Below are 18,768 nucleotides of genomic sequence, written 5' to 3' on the forward strand. Positions count from 1 at the left end.
GAATTTTCACAAAGCATTAAAAATACCCATATAAACCATTCTTAACATTAAAATTGGAAAACCAAAATTGAAAATTTTGAGCTCAAATCGTGCCTTAGATCTTTTAATATTATATTTTACTTTTTTAGATTTATTCAACTGTTTTTTGTGTGATAATTTCGGGAGATAATACTGCGAAATTAAAAAAAAATATTCTAATAGTCGCTAAGATTTTAAAGTATACGTGTATTAATTAATCGTTACTACAAAATAGCGATGTGTTGAAAAAATTCGAGACTGTATGTGTGTATGAACCACAAGAAATCAATATATCAGTGATGCTTTTTTCATAATCAGAGTTCTCAACAAGATAATTCAAAGAATTTGTGACCCCGCTTAAAGAAAACAAAAGGGTAGAAAACTGAAAAAGCCTATCTTAACCTTTCTTCTTCAATAACTTCACTACAATACATTTACATGTAACATGTAATCTGTTTATTATGCGTCTACTTTTAATTAACTTGTACATAAAAATTTTCAATTTAGATTTAGGATACTGATTTATGTTATATCCGGAAATAATTTATCAATAACTTAATGAATTGATTTTATAACGTGCATCAAAGACTTATGATTTTAACTGCTATGGTTTTTCTTGCTTTTAAAATCTAGAGAATAAAATTGATTTTTTAAACCACAAATCAATATTAAGTCGATGTACCATCCCTTCCATATCACGAGTTGTTTATCAAAATATTATTATGAAAATGACAAATGTATACGGGTTGGTTGATCTGGAATAGATATTGATCAAACTTTTGTATAAATTCTATGTTCATGTCAAATATCGTTCAAAAATATGATGAAATAAAAAGCTGCACGATGAACTTCTTTGCAGCCAGGTCATATTTACTTTGTTTTATCTTGATGTATAGTTATGGACAACTGTTACCTTTAACTTCGGACTTTATCAAGCAAGGCTATGTGTCCGAGAGCATGGATGAAGGTGTTTTTGCTGTACACATCCTGGAAATAAAATCTCTTATAGAGTGTGCATTGCGTTGTGGCATGAATTTACTTTGTAACGCTGTGGACTTTTGCTTTCTTGATGGTTTATACACCTGCCGATTCCGTTATGGACATGCTAACCTTACAAACAGCATTACACAATGTGAGGTTTATGAAATCACAGCTGTAAGTACAATTAAATATAGAGTTTAGAACATAGATAGATAATGTTTTAGATGGAGTGCACCTTACTCACATTATTTGAATTTGGCGTTGGTTGTATCTATATGTCAATAATCTGCTAAAAAATTATTGTCTAAGCCATTTAATTAAAAAAATCACTCAACATAAAAACCTTCAGATATATTTTGAACGTTTTTATTTTAATATATAATTAAGAAATAATATAATCTCAGTCATAAGAGGAATTTAATCTGAGGAATAAAATTCTGACTTAATAAAAACCGTCATTTTATTGCAGACCTCTCTCTCAAAAACTTTTTTTAAAAACCAACGTTGAATAGAAAATAATGAAATTAGAATTTTTAGCGACAATGTAGTAAGCACATCTAAATATGTTTTTTTTCTCTTTATTTGGTAGTGAAAGAATGTGCTGAAATGTGCTGAAATTTCATTTTTAGTATTTTATTTTTTCGTGTTAAACATTTTTGAAAGGGAATGGAGAATGGGGAGTGGAAAATTAAAGAATCAGAACTTTCGGTTGGGCCTTGTGTCCATAATAATGAAAATAAGAATGTAACCTGATTTGAAATGTTACTTTTTTAAAATTTTAAAGTACTAAAGGGAAGATTGAATTGTTTGATCCTATTGGCGATAAATGTTTTTTTATTTTTTTTTTAGATAAAGCAATCAAATATTATTAGTTTGTTAAACTCAAATTTATATTTTCACTAAAATTTAGTATATCATAATTGTTCGTAAAGCGAACGCTAAGTGAATGTAATACATACTGGGCTTAACATACTTGAGCTTTGCTTGTGATTCTGGTATTTAAAAAAGGGGGTGGCACTATATTACAAGCTCATGAACCGCTCCAGAATTTTCATTGTTTGTTTCCAAATAAAATCGACCAGGGACAATTGCACTTTCTCGGGCCTTTCTGGTGGAGGCATTTATGACTACCCTACCTTATAAATTATATATATATATATATATATATATATATATATATATATATATATATATATATATATATATATATATATATATATATATATGTGTGTGTGTGTGTGTGTGTGTGTGTGTATAAGGACAATGTATTATCTAGATATCTAGAATTAAACTCAATGATACAATCTAAAACGGGATCATTACGGGCCGCTGAAGGGCGGTCCGTTATTTGATATACATTTAAATATTGTAACTGCGTTTCTGCGGGATACTTAGTAGTTCTTTTTAATAGAATTAATATTATGCTTATTTTTATGAATTAAAGTAAATTTCCGTGTAGAAATATGTTTTATGCCTTTTAAAATATATCACATATTTTTTGTTTTACTCGTAAATAAAAAATAGGTCATACTCAGTAGTTTGTCGTGTTTGGCGCGTTTTTATCGAGACTATAATCTATTAGGAAAATTTCGGAGTTCTTCCTTCTTTTCAAAAAAATGCATCGGGATCGGTATGCGGGACATACTAAAGACCTGAAATACTAAAGATATGAATGTCATTAAATTTTATATAAATGATAATATTATATTTGAATTTCTATGTGCCGTGTTAAATAAAATGACTCTGTGTGTGTATTTATCACATTTCCATGTAAAATGTGGTAGAAAATATCATGAAATGACATTATATCAATTATTTACGCAAAAATATGACAGAAAGAAAATTTGAATTGACTGGAAAATTTGAACTAATTCATTTCTATTTTATCATGTGGTCCCTTGAAATCATATAAACTAATGCATCAAGTTTTCATTCAATACAATGCAACAAAATAAAAACCAAAATGGTTTGAAATACATAATCTTCAAGAGAAAAATGATGAGTTGAACTTTGTATTAGAGTAATGTACAAATCAATGTGTTCTCCATTACTTCATACTATGGCAATGATCCTACAATTACCGTTAGAAATGCTTTCAGTAACGGAACTCGATTCTTGATGACAATTGTAGAATGTGAAACTTCAAAACAAGTTGCTGCAAGTATATTAAAATTTACCATAAAAATTAGTACAACCAACTCGTTATTTTCTTCGTTGTGGTGTGTGTTTTATGTAAACAACCAATGATTCATACAACAATTATATTTTTTGCGGCCAATTCGACGCTTGCGTCCATGTGATTTCTTGTTAACGTCTCATTTCCATTTTTGTACTTTCTAACACACAACGAGCCTAAATAAATGATAAACATTCAAGACTGTCGAACTAGATCTTAAAACGATAAGAAGCTACGGCATGTGTGATTTCTTAATATACCATGAGGTTAAGGAATTCGATGTGTTACGTGTATCAGAGCTCTGTTGGAAGTTCTGTGAAGGGTCGACGACTGGATCAAGGTTTTTTAATCATGGCGTACAAATTCAATTTGTGATGTTGTCATACGCAAAAATGACATTGACATTGATTGTTCGTGATATGTTTTAATCAAGACAGATCTTACACATTTACAACCGCATTGTTTGATTTAATGTAATTAATGCAAAGCTATGATATTTATTCATTATTTGCGCGATACAATTCACTACTTCGCTTAAGCAGTGTTATCCTATGGTATTGAAACCCCCTCAAAAAATTGAATGATTGAAGCTAAAATGACATCTATTGTGGTGCTAGAAATGAAATTCTTTTCTCTAAATCTTTCATAGAATTAAGTTTTGAGGTGTTTGATATATGTTTTGTACATTTAGAAAGCATTTAACAGAGTATTAAGTTGTAGTTGCATACATTTATACTATGTTAACGACTTTCTCAATCATTATACTTGATTATTAAATCTTACTTTTTGTGTCAGTTGCTGTAGTAGGGACGTTCTATGTTTTCAGAACAAAATACACATGATAACAGGACCCTGACATAAAAAAATATGTCTTAACTTGTAGCCACAGCAGGGTGTGTCGCGGATTCTCACTATTGTACAATGTAGTGCAATTGTAATACAATACGTAGGCCAACAACATTATACACTGTAATATTTCTCCTTTAACTCTCTAAAATTAAGTTTTAATATGCTTTATTTTTTTCTCAAAATAAAAATCCAAACAATATGTTACCAAAAAAATTGTTGTCTGCAAAGTTTGTTTAACTGACAAGAATCAGTTTTAATATCTAAACTCAAATTAAATGACAAAAAACTTTAATATATCTCAGTGATATATTTGATAACAATTTCTTTAAATAACAGTGATTAAACGTTTGCCTGTCATTAAATTTTGATTAATTAATTAGTGTTTCATTCGTTTATATATCTATGTTTAATGTATTGACATTCTGTTTCTATTTCTATTTTTACAGAGCAAAGACTGCCCGGATGGATTATTCTTAAGAGCTCAAGGAATATGCAAAATCAGTAAGTGGGTGCCACAAAGTAACAACACCATAATAAAAGTGATGTATTTGTATTTATATAGTTAAGTAACAACACCTTAATAAAAGTGATGTGTTTGTATTTATATAGTTAAGTAACAACACCATAAAAAAACTATGTGTCTGTATTTCATATGGTTAAGATATATCTTAGCTCAATAATAAACTATCGGGGTTGCCGTTTCTGGTAAGACGAGGTTTAGCGGTTTACATTAGTGTCAGGTGTATGTATATATAATTTATATTTCACCTCTCTTTCATTTTGATATACCGGTATTATAGAAGCATATTATAGAAATACCATAGGTGTTAGCTGTTACTCTGGTTCTGACATTTTTTAGTTTATAAGCAAAACGTCTTAATTTATAAGAATTACCAGTCATACTTTTTTTATCTCACCTGAGCCGAAACTCAAGTGAGCTATTCTGATCACATTTTGTCCGTCGTCCGTCTGTAAACTTTTTACATTTTGAACTTCATTCTAAAACCGCTTGGCCAACTTCAACCAAATTTAACACAGAACATCCTTAGGGAAAGGCAAATATAAATTGCAGAAATAAAAGACCGATCTTTATTCAAAGCGGAGAAAACCTCGAAACAGTAGAAAAAGGGGTATATATTTAAAAAAAAACTTTTTCTCAAGAACTACTGAGTCAAATTTAATGTAATTTAGCATAAATAATCCTTATGAAAAGGAAAATGTAAATTGCAAAAACTATGGGCTACTTCCGTTTCAAATCTGAGTTATTGTGAAAATAATAATAAAGGAAGGACGATTTGCAATCAGTTTATTACTTCAACCGGGCCGGGGCAAAACAAAAGATTGGCAGTTGGCCCGGGGCAAAACAAAAGATTGGCCGTTATTAATCTGCCAATCTCATTTAAATTTTCAGGTTATTTTACGAACCAGTATATTTGTTTTCGCTGTAAATATTACTGCAAAACAAAGCATATTTTGGAATTGACGATTGCCTATCTACCTCGGCTTTTTTTTGGCCCCGGCCCGGGTTTTCTTACCCATTTAACCAAGACTCGTATTCCATACTTCTAAAACGAGGTTCTTTGTTTAAAGCAGCCATGACGATAATGATTAATGGGTCGATCGGAAAATGATGATTTTGTTTGATATTGTTGTGCAACAGTTCGCGTACGAAGGGAATCTTTGAAACATGCAAAATACATTAGTGTCGATTTTTACGTATCAAATTAAACAGAGACTTCGGTAAATCAGACAGTTAACTGTTTACCTGCGCAAATTAAGCAAAGTCTGAAGTATTAAAAAAGTACTAACTACAATTCATTCTATCGGTAATTCGGTATGATATTTTGCGTAATGGTATACTAATGCAATATGTTTTGTTGAGATGCTCAGCATTTTCCCGAGTTTATTTAGTTTAAATAGAGTTTTTTCTCCAGTTTATTCAGTATAAATAGAGTTTAATATCGCTGACAGAAATATGTAACTATATACATGTATATGATTCATTTTGAAAAAATTAATTGTGCTCTTTATTTGTTATAGTGCATGTTTCTATGATTAATTGTTTACAATTTCTATTTACTAACCATATTAGAGTTTTAAGCTTCAAATTATAAGCAAGATACATATATTTGCTCGCAATTTTATGTTTGTGCACAGATCTGAGGCCATTTTTTTCCCCATTTTAAATGCTGAATAGGAAATACCAAGCTAAAAATCTTAAGCTGAATGTAAAAAACTCATGTGAACAAAATATGACTCAAACCTAGCAGAATTGTGACCTCTGTATTTTGCTTATAATTCTACGATTGACGCTGAAATTTTGGTTGATCAAAAGAAATTTTATATGAATTATAGTATATTATATACTTGTACAAAAAAATTAAAGGCTGATATGCTGTATATAACTTCTCTCTGGGGCCCCTCTTTATACAATGAATAATGTAAAATCTACATTAAATTTGATAGTTTTTCAGACACGAGTAAATAAAAACGACACCATTAAAACAGTTTCCATAGTTCTGACACATTTCTGTTGCGGGGATAAAAGAATTATTGCTATTTCTAAGAACATACTACAGCGGAAAATTATCCTGGTTTGTTACCATTTGTTATTTATGAAATAAGGTGAACATAATGAGATGGTCCTTAGTAAATTAAAGTGATGTGCCTGTCAATACTCTAACATTGATTTTTATAGTTTTTTTAATGTCACGTGACAACATTTTTCATTCCAGTGTATTCATCAATCAAGTGTGAGTAAAGTTATAAAAGTCACACGAGTTTACGCGAGGTAAACAACAGTCATTTAATTATAATAGAGAAGACAAATTATATTTCTAAATGTTTTTAATTTGAGGAATTGAGAGAATTGATGTACAATTTTTTTTCTTTACATCTATAAGATTTTTTAAAAATAAAATACAATAACTATTATATTCCTTTTTTTTTAAATGCAATAACTAGTAAGTAGTTGAGGAAGAAAATGTTCATAGTTGCTCTCATATATTTCGATCGCTTTATAAAGTGGGGGAAGGGGGGGCAAAAATATGGGGAATTGGAACTTAACATTGTACCCCTGCCAAATGTTAAGTTTTACATCTTTCGTAGGATTTTCTTATTCTGGGTAAAAATGGTATTCAATGAAGGTAAAATGTCAAAAATTAAGTGTATGCAAAAATAAGTGGAAATTCCAATACATTACAATATATTTATTTTTTTGTTATTCTACCGAGGGGTCATATGGCACAACATCTTTTAACACCCATTGTTTCTCAGGTGAGCGATGTGGCCCATGGGCCTCTTGTTTAAGTTTTTTTTCTTTTAAAAGAGACAGAATGATTATAATGAATCACATTCAGTTAATTTTAACATGTATACATTTCAAGATACTGATGAGTGCAAGAATGACCCATGTCTTAACGGAGCCACATGTACGAACACACCCGGCTCATTCAACTGTACATGTGATGCCGGATGGACCGGGAAATTTTGTGATGAAGGTAAACGACAATGAAATGCATAAATGTTCACGTTTGCTTTTTAAAATCAAATGTAAAAGAAGCTTGTTTATAGTTGTGGAGGCTGCAAATGTTAAAATGTTCCTTCCGTTAAAATAAGGATAATTTTTGAAATGCAACTTAAAACCAAATTCTCCTTTGCAAAATTGTTATATGTTAATGCTGACATGAATGCATAAAGCATTTGGTCGCAATATTAGTTTCGATCGCTCCTCTACTGGTACTGGGGTATCTATAGTAGTTGAGAAAGTTCTCGTCTGTTGCTTTCCGATCTAGGCATGTAGGTTGCACGGACTTGTAAATGCATGAACTACACATTGTTTTAAAATGTTTGTGATAAAGAATAAAGGAAACAACAATAAAAAATACAAGTTTTATTTATTGTTCAAAAGAAATTTCAAGGTATCCATATTGTTTTGCACAGATTCCGCTCCCTTACATCGAATGCATATCGAACACGTGTGTCGTTCATACAGTGTGCATTACGTCTGCGTCTTTTTGAAAACCCTGGCGGAACTATATCCAACCCAGTAGCTAAATAATAGTAAATCCATGAAAGTAACATGTAACATCGTTCCATCGATTTCTACAAAAAGCTCAGTTTCTAAAATCCATCCTGTTATTGATATTGCTCGATCTGCCATAGTGTGTGGTTTGTGCATATGCGATGTTTAAACAGAAACAACACAGGAAGCGGTCTACAATTATCGAGGACTTTTTAAGTATCTGTGCCTTGGTTTCAGTCTGTCTACTTCGTTGTTCGCTTAGATATACCTTGCAAGTTTAGTGGTTGTCATATTATTTTTGTTCAATACGTTTTTCTACACGTCTTTTCGTCCAAGGTTCATGTGTATGAAATGCCTGAATGCAGTTATATAGGGGGTGTGTATTGATGAGACACAACTAATATGGCGGTAGTCGGAGATAAAAGAGAAATAATGCGTATTTATGAATTCATGTCAGCTTTAAATACGAGAACTATTACATGCATTTCAATGTATTAAATGATGTTGCTATGTTGTATTTTTTTTTTGTAAGTTTTGATGTTATATTGTTTTTCTAGTATTTATTATGGTTGATATAACAGGTAAAAATCATAACTTTTAGATATCAATGAATGTCTTGACAATCCTTGTCAAAACGGAGGAACATGCAGCAACAGCGCTGGATCTTTCACGTGTACATGCGCTGGTGGATTCACAGGGGCAGTCTGTAATGAAGGTAAAAATATATTATTCTTCCTCCCTCTATCAATAATAATGTATATTTCTCGTTTCCCTCTATCAATATCAATATGTATGCCTTGCTCCTCTTTTTCTGTGTTTCTTTCCGACTCTCTTAATTTAAGTTGATGTTTATCTACTCTGATTGCTATTTCTGTGTATTTGCCTTCCTCTCTCATGTTTGTCATTATCTCTCTAAATGGATACTTATCTTTACAGCGTTCGTATTTTTAAATACAAACATGTTATTACAACTATATCTTTTCTATTTGTATAAAGAAATAAACTGTTATTTGTAGCTTCTTTTTGTTGGATATAGTTTCTTTATTATATCAATACAGGGATGTTTGACGTTTATATTCTTTGCAAAGAAGAAGTCAGATCTAATTTTTTGAAGGTTTACAAATTAATATGCTTTATTTGATGTTGACGTATTTGTAATTATACCTTATTTTCAAACATTCCAATAAAAGGAACTGTTGTAAAGTACATCAGGTATTTTCAATTTTAGGTCACTTGAGGCACTCTGATTACTTATTAGAATTAGTATTTCACCGTCGCCGTCCGTGTTAATGCGACGCTCGTCGTGCGTTGACATTTGCCTATTTATAACTTCGTAATAAAAATTACGTTTCTATTAAAATGTGACATGATGCATCATAAATTGTACATTTTATGACTCTTTGCTACAGTACCGTCAACGCGGATCCCGTATTTTCCGCGCACCCCCGCGGTCCAAATTGCAACGCGGTTTAAACACCTGTCTCAGGTAAAAACCGCGTGCCCCCGCGGTACAATCACCCATAATGACAACACCCCCGCGGTTTGAACGATCGATTACAGGTGTTAAAAAGTATCGGAAAGGAACACGAGTTATCTCCCTCGATTAAAAAAAAATATAACATGCATTAATTAAACATAAATGTAAGTTAATAAATGCATAACGATAATCATGATCCTTTTATAGAAAATCACATATTTTGAAGGTAAATATTTTTTTTTAATATTTGCTGTTTATTTGGTAATACTTGGGTAATATTTGAATTCTAATCATTTAAAGCTGTACAATCCAAGGTAAAATGAGCCATGCCCGCAGGTGGTTGAAAAATCATGCTTTACTAATTTATTGATCTATCGATATACGATTAAATTAAATTTTAAAATCTTACAAAAAAAATATAAAATTAATAAGACTTATTTACTTAAATTAGATATTTTACTTTATAAATATTCAGGTACGTATATTTTTATTTTTCATAATCATTTTATCCTATGAAACCGTTAAAAATTCATTCAACTTTTAAAAGTGGCTTAATCGCTCAAATTACGGAAAATCACGACTTTATAATTGCTGTAACAAGCGTCATTGTTTTGATAAAAATTTTATAATTTGTTAGGGAAATTGATTTCAACCAGCTCTGTAGACCGACTAGTTGTAACCTTATAAAAACACCTGCTCACAATTAAATGTTCAAAGAACAATCAGTTCTCCTAATTAAAACACAAAGGAAAAAGGTACTCATGATTAAAATTGTATGATTCTTCACATCGCACGGGTTTTATTCAGTTTTAAACTAAGTGTTGCCCTGAAAAAAATACAGGTATATACACGTATATTCTGTGATTTTCATAAAACAATGGCTAGGCGTTCTGGTGTGCGTGAAGATAGACATTTCTTTACAAGAAATGGAATGAAGTTGTTACATCACAAAACAACATGGGAAGTTGTACATGTTATTAAATGCATACATCTCGGGTTACTTTTAAAAAAAAATCAAATACCAACTAATGTTGTACACATTTCCTTCATTGTGTATATTAATTATAAGTCGCGATCATTTCCTGTGTATAGTGATTCACAAACCTAGGGTAGAAAACGACATGCTCTAGGGGTTTTCACACCTATTCAAGACAAAAGAAAATCGACAAATTAGGCTTCGTCTAACCGTACACCTATCTTACAGAGGAGGCTTCTTGAGCATGTTGATTGAGTGTCGCCGATCTTGATTTTATCTACGATCTTTATGTGTGTGTGTGAGAGAGAGAGAGAGAGAGAGAGAGAGAGAGAGAGAGAGAGAGAGAGAGAGAGAGGGTAATGCTCTTTAGCCCACCCCCCCCCTCCCCACGACGCCACAGCATTCAACTGAAATATAATAATATAAAAATTTCCTAAGTTAAGTATTCATAAAAGACATTGTGATTGAATCCAATATGCAATTTCAGTCCACGTGCTTCACCTGTCAATCAAATCAGCCTGCGAGCTGCACCACGTGCTTTTTCCTTGATAAAGGAAAACAGTTTCGTTCTATTAGTCTTCAGGTATAAAAAAGAAAAAAAGTTTGTCTAACAATAAAGTATTTCACACTGTTTATGATGTTTAATTTAATGCTTGACACCGTGTTTATGAAGTTTAGTTCGTATACAACGTTATTTAAAAATAAAACTAATTCTCTCCCTCTCTCTCTCTCTTTTCGGGGGAAGAGACATCTTAAACACCTTTTACAGTTAAAGAAGGCAGTAAAATGAAACAATTATATATTGTTACTGTTAGATAAATTGTTTGATATACGGGTAGAATTCCTGGTTGTCACTTGTTGCAAGGAATATCCACCTGCCTCATACCCGTGAATTCTGTGCGTTCAAGCGAAGAGTGATATCCTGTCAGTGCGATGGTTTCACACCTAATTGTAAAACAATTGGGACAAATACAGTTAACAGTTGACAGTCATTAAAACGTTGGAAAGGGGGGTACAAAAAACGTTATAATTCGCTACAGATACGACATATGTGTAGTAGCTTCATATTCAACACACATAAAATGATATCAATATCTTTTTATATTTTAAGGGAAAAGTAACATTTCATATTTTACCGTTGATCGTATGGTATACGTACAGCGCTTAGCATGTGCTTGTCACGGACTAGGTTAATTGTCTTGAGTATCGACAGTCTCTCTCAGGATTATCCACCTGTCTCATATATATGTACCAGTGTATTCTGTGCATTCAAGCGTAGAGTGATTTCCCGTCAATGCGATGGTTTCACACCTTTGTGTTAAACAATTGGGACTAAAGTCAAGTACAATTTACATGTACTTTCACAGTCATTAAAACGTTGAAGAGGTGGAGGGGGCAGTTACGAAAAACGGTATTCGCAGCTAATACTACATGTACATATGTGTTGTAGCTTCATATTGAACTCACTTAAAATTGTGTCAATATAATTTAGTATTTTAAGGGTTGAGTAAAATTTTCATATCATGCCGTTGACTGTAGGTAAACGTTCTCCGTGTAGTATGTGCTTGTCACGGACTAGATTAATTGTCTTGAGTATCGAGAGAGTGCCGTAAAACAAGCTACAAACTGATATGGATTAAAACATTTTTGTAGTCGGAAATGTTTAAAATCATTAAAAAATTGAAAAATAATATTTTATAGTTCTAACCCTCTCCGACATGTAGATTACATTATAAAAATGATTAAATATTTTTGAAATGATAGGTATATCAACAGTTACATGAAAATTATTACGGGTGCAGATGATTCATTAATTAAAACATCTCTAAAATAATCGATAAGGCGTTTTGAAAACGTGCATTAAAAATACGTAATCATTTTAATATGTGAAATGAAAACAATACATCAGACATGGCCAGTATAGAATGACTCTCAGCGTTAGGTGGCCGTCTTATTGTCTAATAGCATACAGGTAAAAATCTCCGATCACCTTGTTCAACGGTAGGTCACACCGCCGCGGTTTAAACATGGCTGCAGCGAGGACCGCGATGAATTAACCGCGATGGTGTAACGCGGAAAGGATTAAATAACCGCGGGGGGAGCGCGGTCAAATACGGGATCCGCGTTGACGGTACTGTACGATTGCCTATGGGCAGGACCAAATTTGCTAAGTTTGACCATTTATAATATTTTACTTTTTCTCTGCGTATCTAAGAAAATCTACTTAAAATAGTGCATTCATATCTCTACCAGAATTGTAAATTTCATGTCTTCAAATTTATGGGTTTTACCTCTAGGTCCATGCAAAATGCTAGTGTAGTATCGTTGCATATATTGTTGAAAAATCTTCTTTTCACGTGCTGACACTGAGTAGAAACTGACTGTATATTAAGAAAGACTACAAAGTTTTATACATAATTTTTAACATTTTATGACCTCTGGGTTTAGGGTTAATAATCCAAGTCAGGGTAAAATGCTGATATAGAATGATTTCATACATACATGTATTAAATGTAAAAAAATCGGTTTCTTCTTCTGCTGACAATAAGTAGAAACTGACTGCATATTTAATGGGCATAGTCAGGATTTTGGTCAAAAATTATTTTCCTGATTTTAAAGTTTACAATGCTTCAGTAAGGCATTTTTAAAGGCAACCAAAATTTAAGTGTCATTCTTTGAGTTATAAGCAAGCTACAGAGCTTACAATTCTTTGCTATGACATCATAGCTTTTGTTTACATTTTGAACGTTGAAGTGAAAACTCCAGTTTTAGACCGAAAACGAATGTAGTTAACGTTAAGATCTCTTTATTCATGCTTTAAATGAATAATAAGATGGAAAAATCAGCTTGACCGGTATATTGAACTATTGTAAACAAAAACAGGGCACGAGCCTTGTATACATGACAAAGAATTGTGAGCCCTGTATTTTGCTTACAACTTCACTACTGACTCTCCAGTTTTATTTGGTCTATGAAAATGCATCCCTAAAGCATTGAAAATAGACTAATTAAAACAGAAAAATAGAATTTCACCAATATCGTGACTATGCCCCATTAAGAAAGACTATACAGCAATCAAGACAATTATAAATCTCATGATCCCGGGATAGAGATTCTAATTCCGGGGCAGGACAAACATGAAGATAGTGATAGTGTAAACAAGATATCTGTGAGCCAATGCTCACTAGTGATACCCCCGCTCTGATGTGAATATGCAAAATAAGCAAAGTCGACATTTAACAGGAAGTTGACAACCGATTGGTACAGAAATATATCCCACAATATGGCATGCCTATACAAATATTGTGTAAAAATTTCAAGCATCTGCGATAAATAGCTGCAGAGAAATCTTTGAGGAAAATTTGTTTGAAAATTTTGGCTAAAATAAACAAAGTACTCATTTAACAGGAAGATGACGTCCGATTGGTACAAAAATATATCCCACGATATGGCATGCCAAAACTAACACTGTGTAAAAATTTCAAGCATCTCCTCTAAATAGCTGCTGAGAAATCTTTGACGAAAATTTGTTTGAAAATTTTGGCAAAAAATAAACAAAGTCATTATTAAACAGGAAGTTGACGTCCAATTGAAATAAAAATATATCCCACAATATGGCATGCCAAAACAAAAAGTGTGTTAAAATTTCAAGCATCTGCGATAAACAGTTGCTGAGAAATCTTTGACGAAAATTTGTTTGAAAATTTTGGCTAAAAATAAACAAAGTCGTCATTTAACAGGAAGTTGACATCCGATTGGTACAGAAATATATCCCACGATATGGCATGCCTATACAAATATTGTGTAAAAATTTCAAGCATCTGCGATAAATAGTTGCTGAGAATTTTTGGACGGAAATTTGTTTGAAAATTTTAGCTAAAAATAAACAAAGTCGTCATTTAACAGGAAGTTGACGTCTGATTGGTACAAAAATATATCCCACATCATGGCATGCCTATACAAAAACTATGTAAAAATTTCAAGCATCTCCGATAAATAGCTGTTGAGAAATCTTTGACGAAAATTTGTTTGAATATTTTGGTTAAAAAAATAAGCAAAGTCGTCATTTAACAGGAAGTTGACGTCCGATTGGTACAAAAATATATCCCACGATATGGCATGCCTTAACAAACACTGTGTTAAAATTTCAAGCATCTGCAATAAATAGTTGCTGAGATAAATGCGACAGATATTTTTGTTATGGACGGACAGACAGACAGACAGACAGACAGACAGACAGACAGACGGATGGACGGACGGACGGACAGACAGACAGACACACAAGGGTAAACCAGTAAACCTTCGGAGCGGGGGTATAACAATGCTTATTTTTTTAAAATATCGTTTGCTGACCCTAGGTAGAAATATACTTAATAACTAGATACGATCTCTTTACGAGTAACGAGTAGGTCTTACGTTCAATTTTTAATCGATACGATTAAAATATCAATGGAATTTCAGACCCCCCCCCCCCTCCTCCCTCAATCACTCCTTGATAATGTATACGATTGTCAATATCCTTTAAAAAGCGTAACAAAGTGCTTTGCTTTTTCACATATAGCACATTAAAGATTTAAGATTTTAGTCCCCTAAAATCCCTAATTATGTCATCAATGGGTGTTGCAATGAGTTTCACAAACTGATATTGTTACAATAAACAACTTTGTTTTATAATGAATAACAAACTCTTTATCGTTTTAAAGACATATTAAAAAGACATGTACGAGTGTATTGGCCCCTAATTTCCGGGGCTTTTCTCTTTTTTCTTTTTTAGTTTATTCAAAAGGTCTCACGAATACTAACATTTTGTGTCTTCCACCCATCTAAAATTGTTATTCATTTTTGAGATACAAATGATTGAATATTTTAGGGGCTAGCCCTCTATACCCCTAATGGGGACAAACATTGGTCTTTTGATTAATGGAATCTATTAGAATCATCAATGCAAACATTTTCTCTTCTACAATGTCTAACAAAATATGTCTCCTTCTCTAGATGTATTGCGTCAAAGTTTAAGTATTTTGGCGCGTAAAAAACCCTAATTACGTAAAAAATGGGCGTGGCAATAATTTTTTTCTGATAAATATTGATGCTATCAACGACTTTGCTTCTATAATGCATTACAAAATCTTTATCATTTTTAAGTTATTCGTTATAGAGTTGACGAGTGTCTTGGCCCCTAAATAAAGGAACCAGCCCCTTTTTCTTGATTTCGTTGGAAAGAACTTATGATTATCTACCACTTTTGTTAAATATGTCTTAACAAATTATCAACTGATTAAAAGATACAAATCAAAACGTATGAAAATTTTGAATGAAAATTCGTACCCAATTTTCGTGCCTAGGCGAGCTCCAAGAAATAGCGCCACTGGCGTAAAACAAAATAATAGTGCACAACTTCAAACTATAGACTACCTATCCTGAAAATTTCATTGTCATATCTTTGACAGTTTCTGAGATCAGCTCTGCACAAAATAGGTCGTAAAAATTACAAAATTGCCGATAAAGCGGTACCGGAAGTGACGACAGGAAAAATCTAAAAAATGTATAAAGTTTACATTGAGTGTCATCTTCTGTGAAAAAATGGTCGAAATCGGTCGATTAGTTTTCGAGAAATCGCGTGCACAAAATTTGTGGAAAAAAAAAATAATAACTAGATACGATCTCGTTACGAGTAACGAGTAGGTCGTCCGGTCAATTTTTTAACGATACGATTAAAATATCATTGAAATTTCAGAATTTCCCCTCAACCACTCCCTTTCAGATAATGTATACGATTGTCAATATCCTTTAAAATGATTAACAAAGTGTTTTGCATTTTCACATACAGCACATTGAAGATTTAAGATTTAAGTCCCCTAAAATCCCTAATTGCGTCATCAATCGGTGTGGCAATGAGTTTTACAAACTGATATTGTTACGATCAATAACTTTGTTTCTATAATACATTACAAAATTTTGATCGTTTTTAAGGTATGTGTAAAAGACTTTACGAGTGTCTTGGCCCCTGATTTAAGGGGCCAGCCCCTTTTTCTTGAGTTCATTCACAAGGTCTTACGAATACAAACATTTTTTGTTCTTACACTCATCTAAAATTGTTGTTCATTTTTTAGATACAAGTGATCGAAGAATTTAGGGGCCAGCCCTCTAGATCCTTAATTGGGACTGACATTGATGTTTTGGTCAGTGGAATCGATTAGAATTATCAATACAGACATTTGCTGTTCTACAATGCTTCACAAAATATGTCTCCTTCTTTAGATATATTGTACTTTGGTTCCTAAAAATCCCTAATTCCGTCATAAATGGGTGTGGAACTGATTTTACCTGATAAATATTATTACGGTCAACAACTTTGCTTCTATAATGCATAACAAAATCTTTATTGCTTTCAAGTTATCTGTAATATAGTTTACGAGTGTCTTGGTCCCTCATTTAAGGGGCCAGCCCCTTTTTCTTGAGTTTAATTGAAAGGTCTCACGAATACTAACATTTTTTGTTTTTACACCCATCCAAAATTGTTGTTCATTTTTGAGATACAAATGATTAAATATTTTAGGGGCCAGCCCTCTAGATCCTTAATGGGGACAGACTTTAGAGTTTTGATTAGTGGAATCGATTAGAATCATCAATGCAAACATTTTCTTTTCTACATTGCTTAACAAAATATGTCTTCTTCTCTAGATATATTGCATCATAGTTGAAGTACTTTGGCCCCTTAAAATCCCTAATTACGTCATAAATGGGTGTGAAAATGATTTTACCTGATAAATATTGCTACAATCAACAACTTTGCTTCTATATTGCATTACAAAATTTTGATCGTTTTAAAGTTATTTGTTATAGAGTTTACGAGTGTCTTGGTCCCTAATTTAAGGGGCCAGCCCCTTTTTCTTGATTTTGTTGGAAAGAACGTTTAATTATTTACTTCTTTTGTTATATATGTCTTAACAAAATATCAACTGATAAAAAGATACAGATGAAAACGTATGAAAATTTTGAATGTAAATTCGTACTCAATTTTCGAGCCCAGGCGAGCTCCAAGAAATGGCGCCACTGGCGTAAAACAACATAATTGAGCACAACTTCAAACTATAGACTACCTATCCTGAAAATTTCTTAGTCATATCTCTGATAGTTTATGAGATCAGCTCTGCACAAAATAGGTCGTGAAAATGTGCAAAATGGCCGATTAATCGGTACCGGAAGTGACGACACAAAAAAACCTCAAAAATGTATGAAGTTTACATCGAGTCCCATCTTCTGTGAAAAAATGATTGAAATCGGTCGAATGGTTTTTGAGAAATCGCGTGCACAAAATTTGTGGAAAAAAATAATAATAACTAGATACGATCTCGTTACGAGTAACGAGTAGGTCTTCCGTTCAATTTTTAAACGATACAATTAAAATATCAATGGAATTTCAGAATCACCCCCCCCCCCCCGCCGATCCACTCCCTGATAATGTATACGATTGTCAATATCCTATCAAATGCTTGACAAAATGTTTTGCTTTTTCACATACAAAACATTGAAGATTTAAGATGTTAGTCCCCTAAAATCCCTAATTATGTCATCAATGGGTGATGCAATGAGTTTCACAAACTGACATTGTTACGATCAACAACTTTGTTTCTATAATTCATTACAAAATCTTTATCGTTTTTAAGAAATATGTAAAAGACTTTACGAGTGTCTTGGCCCCTAATGTAAGGGTCCAGCCCCTTTTTCTTGAGTTCATTCAAAAGGTCTCACAAATTCTAACATATTTTGTTCTTACACGTATCTAAAATTGTTGTTCATTTTTTAGATACAAATGATTGAATATTTTAGGGGCCAGCCCTCTAGATCCTTGATGGAGACAGACCTTGGTGTTTTGATTGATGGAATCGATTAGAATCATCAACGCAAGCATTTTCTCTCCGAAAAAGCTTAACAAAATATGTCTCCTTCTCTAGATATATTACGTCAAAGTTTCAGTACTTTGGCCCCTAAAAATCCCTAATTACGTAATAAATGGGCGTGGCAATGATTTTTCCTGATAGATATTGTTACGGTCAACAACTTTGCTTCTATAATGCATTACAAAATCTGTATTGTTTTTAAGTTATTTGTATTAGAGTTTACAAGTGCCTTGGCCCCTAAATAAAGAGGCCAGCCCCTTTTTCTTAAATTTTTTGGAAAGAACGTTTGATTATCTACCACTTTTGTAATATATGTCTTAACAAAATATCAACCGATAAAAAGATACAGATCAAAACGTATGA

The 18,768-nt window shown here is 32.4% G+C and overlaps 1 protein-coding gene across 1 annotated transcript in view; it reads left to right on the top strand.

Annotated features, from left to right (window-relative positions):
• Positions 1-810: 810 nt before the first annotated feature.
• LOC128173537 (neurogenic locus notch homolog protein 2-like) overlaps positions 811-18,768 on the top strand; it is a 252,423-nt gene continuing 234,465 nt past the window's right edge. The window contains exons 1-4 of the mRNA XM_052839240.1: positions 811-1,173; positions 4,471-4,525; positions 7,411-7,524; positions 8,650-8,763. Of these exons, the coding sequence (XP_052695200.1) occupies positions 811-1,173; positions 4,471-4,525; positions 7,411-7,524; positions 8,650-8,763 (646 nt within the window). The remainder of the gene's footprint in view (positions 1,174-4,470; positions 4,526-7,410; positions 7,525-8,649; positions 8,764-18,768) is intronic.

The sequence above is a fragment of the Crassostrea angulata genome, chromosome 2 (assembly GCF_025612915.1).
Source record: "Crassostrea angulata isolate pt1a10 chromosome 2, ASM2561291v2, whole genome shotgun sequence".
NCBI classification, from domain to species: Eukaryota; Metazoa; Mollusca; class Bivalvia; order Ostreida; family Ostreidae; genus Magallana; species Magallana angulata.